Source organism: Triticum dicoccoides, chromosome 3B (genome assembly GCF_002162155.2).
Source record: "Triticum dicoccoides isolate Atlit2015 ecotype Zavitan chromosome 3B, WEW_v2.0, whole genome shotgun sequence".
Lineage (NCBI taxonomy): Eukaryota > Viridiplantae > Streptophyta > Magnoliopsida > Poales > Poaceae > Triticum > Triticum dicoccoides.
Window position 1 is genome coordinate 806,327,424 of NC_041385.1, and position 6,975 is coordinate 806,334,398.

At 44.7% G+C, this 6,975-nt stretch overlaps 1 protein-coding gene across 1 annotated transcript; it reads left to right on the top strand.

Annotated features, from left to right (window-relative positions):
• Positions 1-4,294, top strand: LOC119280106 (protein OSB2, chloroplastic-like; the record flags this gene model as incomplete). The annotated part of the gene is made up of 8 exons (XM_037561080.1): positions 1-389; positions 941-1,079; positions 1,630-1,783; positions 2,458-2,558; positions 2,658-2,820; positions 2,893-2,961; positions 3,691-3,752; positions 3,839-4,294. Coding segments are annotated over 8 exons (1,227 nt in total), but the record flags the coding sequence as incomplete, so codon positions are not given.
• Positions 4,295-6,975: the final 2,681 nt, after the last annotated feature.

Consider the following 6,975-nt stretch of genomic DNA (forward strand, 5'->3'; position numbering starts at 1 on the left):
CGCCTCCTCAACCACCGCCTCCTCCTCCCCGCCACCGCCACCGCCACCGCCTCCTCCTCCGCCGCCGCGGCCTTCTCCACCTCCAAGCGCGCCTACCCCAGCCGGGCCAAGCCGCGGGCGCCGCCGCCCACCGAGAGCCCCGCGGAGGACGCGGCCGGAGACGACGGGGACGCGCCCCCGCCGGCGGACTCCGCGGCGTGGCAGAGGGAGAAGGTCCCCAGCGAGCTGCCCCGCCCGCCCACCATCCCCTTCCAGCCGAGCGTCGCCAACGCCGTCCGCCTCGTCGGCACCGTCGGCGCGCCCGTGCAGCTCCAGCGCCTCCCCGACGGCCGCTTCTCCGCCGTCTCCGTGCTCGTGCAGGACCGCCGCACCGACTTCCCCAAGTTCTGGTGCGATCACTTGTTTCGCTCTTCTTCTGTACTATGCTCAGCGATGGCTTGCTTGTGCCTGGGTTCCAAGAGGGTGGATTAACGCTGCTACATTGAATTGCGCTGAAATGAAATGAATTACGGGTACACCGGAGAGATGACGTTAGAATCTGTATGGGCAGGCTTGTATAGATACGAAAGGAACACATGGCTTAAGTGAGGTATCCCTGCTCTGTTTCAGATATCTCTCTTCTGTTTTAAGTTGAAGTTGGCCCTGCTATTGGATCGAATTAAGTGTCTAGTGGAATGATTTGTGATTGGACACTGTAAACTCTAACCACTAAATTGAATCCAAAATTGGTAGGGATCACTACATTTTCCAAATCTGTCGGTGACTAGCATTAGTAGCGTTTTATGTAGTTCCAGTAATTAAAGTATTTGACAGACAATTTTATTTTGGCTAGTTTTATGTCGTCGTGTCCTAGGGAACTTATGTGTCTGAGTATCCATCCGTATTTCCAGTGCATCACTCCATTTTCTCATTTTGGAGTTTGCCACTTTTTTACCTGCAGGATCCCTGTAATCTTTCAAGACGACTTGGCACAAATAGCTGCTTCTCACTTGCAAGAAAAGGACCTTGTCTATGTGTCTGGGCAATTAACTGGAGATGTTCCGCCATTCAAACATACTGATGGCCAAGCAAACATTCAGGTATACATCTATTCTATGTACTTTACTGCTGTGTTCTGCTTTCCCCTGTTATATGTAGAAGGTTAAGCATAAAGAAAGGGTAATCTTATTATCCTGCACGCCGAGTGTGTTTGGAGCCCAGCAGCCCCCTACCTTGTACATACCCTACCTTGTACTTACTGATAAAATGACAAAGTCCTGGGTAATTGTACTACAATCACTTGTGAGAATGAATCACATGATGCTATCAAACGCACCCGACTGAATATGCATTCTGAGCTATGTAAGATTCGGCATTTGATGAACCGATGCTTATGTTTACTTCATGACATGACTTAGTAGGCCTTTGTTGATCTGATATTCTCTTCCTTCTTGTGACTTTTGAAGATTTCTGCTAATCGAACAAAGTAAAAAAGATGTTGCTCATTCAGCTGTACTAGTGAAACTTTCTTACTTTTGTTTCAAAATTTGGTTCCTCTTTCCTAAATAAAATTGGTTGCTTGTTTCTCTTGCATCACATTATAGTTTAGTTTCTGAAACTAACTAACTGAATTTGCTATTTATATTCCAGGTTGTAGCACATTTGCTGTCATTTGTTGATAGTAAAGCTGTGGAAACGGATCTCATGGTGGATGAAGAGGAAGGGTTTATGGAGATTGCTGAGGCCGAAAAGAAAGTTGAACAAACGAAACCTATCTCTAAATATCCAGCACGCACATTTGCAGGTGCTGATTTGCTGCTCAGCTGTATCCAGCCAAGCCCCACTCTTATAGGCGATATTGTTACATTGTTTGCGCTATGCCTGTGAGAAATTTACTTTCCATTAGAAAAGAAAAGAAAGTTGCGCCCAATCTTTTTTTTCCTTAGCTTATCTTTTTAAACTTAAGATATAGTTTAGTTGCAGTGAAATACTAATCTTTCATGGAGTTCCATGCCTATCAGCAATGGACATACACGATCTAACAAGGAACACCTTTCTGACAGCTTTATTGGCATGTCCATCATTTCATAACTGTCTGATAGTTCGGATGTTTTTCTGATGATGAAACCTTACCATTTTTCTGCATTAAGTTACAACTTCACTTAATCCATGCTGTCTACCCAATTAATAAGTTCAATTAAACTGGAAACCTCTTTATCCATACGCCTATACCTTGGTGTCAAAGTACTGCAGTAAGATATTTCTATGCAAAAGTATTAAAAGCTGATATACCAGAATGAACTATTAAAATGTGCCTTTTTGGGCAGTCATATATGCTGCTTTCAATGGACAATAGGGAGGCTTAGTGCTTACTTAACTACAGTAAACACTTATTTTTCTATATTCAGTAGTCCAATCCCAGTTATGTATGACAATATCCTTGTATTTTTTCTTGATGGTGTTATGTTTTATTCTCAGATTATAAAGCCAAACAGGACAAGTACAGAACACTCTGGAATGATGTTCTTGCCAATCCACTTAATTGGACTGATAACCGGGCTGACAAGGCGAATGGATCTGTGAGCATGCTGTTTATACATGTGTTTAGTGCCTTAAAAGTAAGAAGCAAAGCTTGTGAGCCACTAACACTTGCAGGCATTTTTATTTGAATTGGGCAGAAAAATCCAAAATATCCTGATTTCAAGAACAAGACAGCAGATGAGGCACTCTGGCTTGACTCAGCACCACATTATGTTCTAGAGAAGTTGGATGGTTTGACCTTTAATAGTGGCTACAATGCGGCTAAAACATATAAGCCTTTTAATTCTAGCATGGGGAAAGGTAAAACTTTAAAACATAATATTCTCCCTTTTCGTCTTAATTTTTTATACTAATATTCAGTATAAACAACAGGTACAAATACAGGTTGGAGTAAATTCAAGACAAGCCAAGCTGCCTCTCCTGAGAAACAGAAAAAGGAAGGTAGGTATAAATTTGTTTTTATTTCCTGTGTGTTCATTTTACTTTACCATCAATAGTCAAGTGGCTTGTGGAATACATCTTCTTTATCTCTACTCGTAATATAAGCTTCTGTACCTGGCAGTTGCACAAGTGGCTTAAATACCACCTTTGTCTGGCTTGTGGATTACATCCCATTATCTCTACTTGCTTAAATATCATCTTTTCCTGTTTGCCTTCCTCTTTTTGCAATGGGATTATTTGTGCCTGAGGATCTACTATCTTTTCTTCTATAAATCATGTTTTTGTGATCTGTCATCTTTAAGTTGTAAATACCCTCATGCATCTCTTGGCTCCTAAGTTTTTTTTTGGAGGATTCTAATCTGTAAAAACTTTTCCTACAAGGCCCGTTTGACTATTAGAATTGCAAGTAATGGGGATTTTCCTTGGCATTTATTTGCACTGGATTTCATAGGAAATCTTCATCCACTCCAATCTTTTGGAAATAATCCTACGCTTTTCCTATGCACAGTCAAACATCTTTCGACCATGTAGTATTCAAGATGACATGACACTCTAATCATTCGTTTTGGAAATCATGTGTCAAGGAGGTTATATGGCTTACAATGCCCATGTTTCTTGATGTGTCTGCCAATCTTTCTACCGAAACCTACATATTCTTCAAGTCGGTAGTTTGCGCTTCACAACCTGTGAGCATCTCTTTGCTGATGACACCCATATTATTGCTTTCAGCGGAATTGTGGCAGAATCTGGTGGACAGTCCTCAAAGCTGGTGGGACAACCGAGCAGACAAGGTGGGTCTTCGAACATTTCGTCATGGTTTATCTATTTTTTCCCCTTGGCTGGTCCTAATGATTGTTCTGTCTCGTCTGAAATTCAGAGGTCACCTAAAGCCCCTGACTTCAAGCACAAGGACACCGGCGAGGCTCTGTGGTTGAGCCCCAAGACACCAAGTTCGGTTACAGATGCGCTGCCACCGGTGAAAGGAGGCAGCAGAGGATTTAGAAGGCCGGAGACCCTGCTCTCTTGACCTATCTGAGGTGGCCTTGGTTGTGCGATGTGCGTTGCCTCAGCTCTATTCTTTTGCTAAATACTCAGTCTGTCTCGGTCTGCTAACTTATGCGAGTCTCGGTCTGCTAACTTATGCGAGTCTGGTAGAGACCACTTCAAGATAAAAAAAAAAGAATCTCTGCCTTAACCTCCAGCGCTGTCACTGATGGCCATGTGGGTTGGGTTGGGTTGGGCCTTCGTAATGCTATGCCAGGATGTAAATAGCATTTCCACAAAGTCGATGATATTTATGCCGCTTGATACCCGTGTAGTGCTTTCAGTTTCAGGGCCGTGCTTGCAGCAAAATTTCCTATAGCTGTAAAGTTGGCCTTGGTCGTCGTCCATGAAACTCAAGTGGGCTGTGACCTGTGAGCGGGTCGGCCTCACAGACTTTTGAAGTACTCCCTCCGTCCCAAAATTCTTGTCTTAGATTTGTCTAAATACGGATGTATCTAGTTACATTTTAGTGCTAGATACATCCATATCTAGACAAATGTAAGACAAGAATTTTGGGCCGGAGGGAGTAGAAGTTTGAACCTGTTTCTCCGGTTTACGGCGGAATAGCAGAAAGGAGCAGCGAAAGCCCAAATAATAACAGGGGAATAGCAGAAAGGATCTAGCGTGCAGAAGAGCCACATATGCACCAGGGACTTGGTCAGATGGAACATGATACTACTCTGCATTTAGACTCTTTTTGAGAGAACTCTGCAGATAGACTTGGTCAGATAGATAGCACATAGTTTTTCTCACCTATATACAGGAGATTGCGCAGAAAGGTTGTCATTTGGCTTATTAACAACCCCTTCTGTTTGACGGACATCGCTAGGGGCCATTTCATCATCGAGATTTGATGTTATATATGGTGAGCTTGTTGACGAGCTTCCAAACAACACTGACGCAGCAAATGGCCGCTGCCATGAGCTTTTCCCACCGAATACACATCGTCGTGCTCCTCACCTACTCGATATGGTCTCTGCATCTGCCTCGTGCTACCGCGCTTTCTTTTATCCGATCCCGACTAGGACGCCCAAGACTTCAGTTTCCAGGGTGACGCATACTACGACACCCAGGCTCTGACAAGAAACGGCGATGGTACAAGCATCAAGAACAGCGTAGGCCGAGCGTTCCTTGCGACGCCCATGCCGCTGTGGGATACCGTCACCGGCGAGCTTGCCCGCTTCACCACCTCCTTCACCTTCCAAATTCAGGCTGCAAGTGCGACTGTAGGTGGGAGTCCCACCACAATCCACCTGGTCCCAGTACACTTTGGTATTGAAAAGGTGGGGATCCCATCAAAACAAACATAGATTAAAGTGGGATTCCCACTTAACAATGTAGAGCAGTGAGCAACACGGTAACATCCTAATACAGCATGCATCCACCACCTTGGGTACCCAGCACCGGCTCTCCAGGCGGCCGCCTGGTCGACGGAATAGCCGTTGCTGCCTTGGAGCTCGACTCCGTCGAAGCCTGCCATGGCACGGCACAGTTGGTATCTGATTTCCGGTGTAGGTAGCAGCGAGCGAGCTAGGGGCTAGGGGCAGAGAAATGATGATGGCATACGAAGAAAGCAGAGGCGCGCACATATTCGATCCCAGGTGCTCGGCTCTCAGGCTCCGGCATCTAGCTAGCTAAGCTAGCCAGGACAGATTAGCAAGCTAGCTAGCACTAGAAGTAGCTAGGACAGAGTATTTTTCAATGAGAGCCCACTAAAAAAATTAAGTGAGATGGGCTAAGTAGTCTCACTTAATCCCATCTCCACCTGCAGCGTGATTCCAAATCAAGGTAAACAATGCAACCACTGGCGATGGCTTGACATTCTTCCTCGAATTGTATAGTGAAATCTTTATCGAAGATTTCGAGATAAGAAGTAATATAGGATGTGCTTGTTGACGAGCTTTCAAAGATGACGCATCAAATGACAGTTGTACGCATATTTTGAGAGGAAGCTGTACGCATATTTTTCTCTCTTAAAGAAAAAAAAAGGAAAAATCCTCACCTTCATCTCAAAATAAAAAAAACTTTCTCGCAACGTGTGGACATCACATCCATCTCAAAAATAAAAAATAAAAGCAAAAAAAAATCTCAAAAAGAAAAGGGAAAAAAGTCTCACTTCCATCTTCCAAATATAATCTCCAATTTTTTTTCCTAAAAAAAGGTCTCATTTTCACCTTCCAAAAAAAATCTCCAACAAAAAATTTAAAAAGTTTCTCGCCATGGCCGACTAGCATGTGCCACATGACCATGATGGGTGGGGACGAGACTTGCCTGTTCCCTCCCCATGCACCCATCCGTGCTCCTGCGTACGTGGCTTGATTTGATTGGAACAAAATAAGACTCGGGCCCATCCCATTAAAATCAGGGGGATGATTAGATTAGAAAGGAAAAAGAAAAAAACAGTCATAGGATGAAGTGGGAGCACGGATGGGAGCATGGGGAGGGAGCAGGCAAGCCGGATCCGATGGGTGCCCTCCCTTCTCCTGCACATTAATGTTTGTGATCTCCATGCTCCTGTACTACTTGATATGGTCACCGCACTTGCCTCATGCTACCTCGCTTTCGTCATGCTCCACCTTCTCCCACCCCAGTGGCTATGACACCCAAGACTTCAGTTTCCAGGGCGACACATACTAAGACGCCCACGGTCAGATTATCCATGTGACAAAAGCCGGCAGGAGTCCAAACAACCAGAACAGATATAGGGAGATCGGGAGTTAAATGCACAGAACCACCACTTCCGTGTCACGACTTGTGAAAAACCACCACTTTACGATTTGTGACATTTCGCACCGAATCGAATATTCCAACAGTGGGAAAAAACACAAAGTAAAAAAAGATATCGGTTTGACGTGGCCGATTACAAGCAGGCGGGTGAGGGAGTCCTGGATTCGGGGGTCCTCAGATGTCCAAACTAAGAGTTTGGGCCGGGTTGCATGGCCGTACATGATCACGTCTGAAAGGATCGAT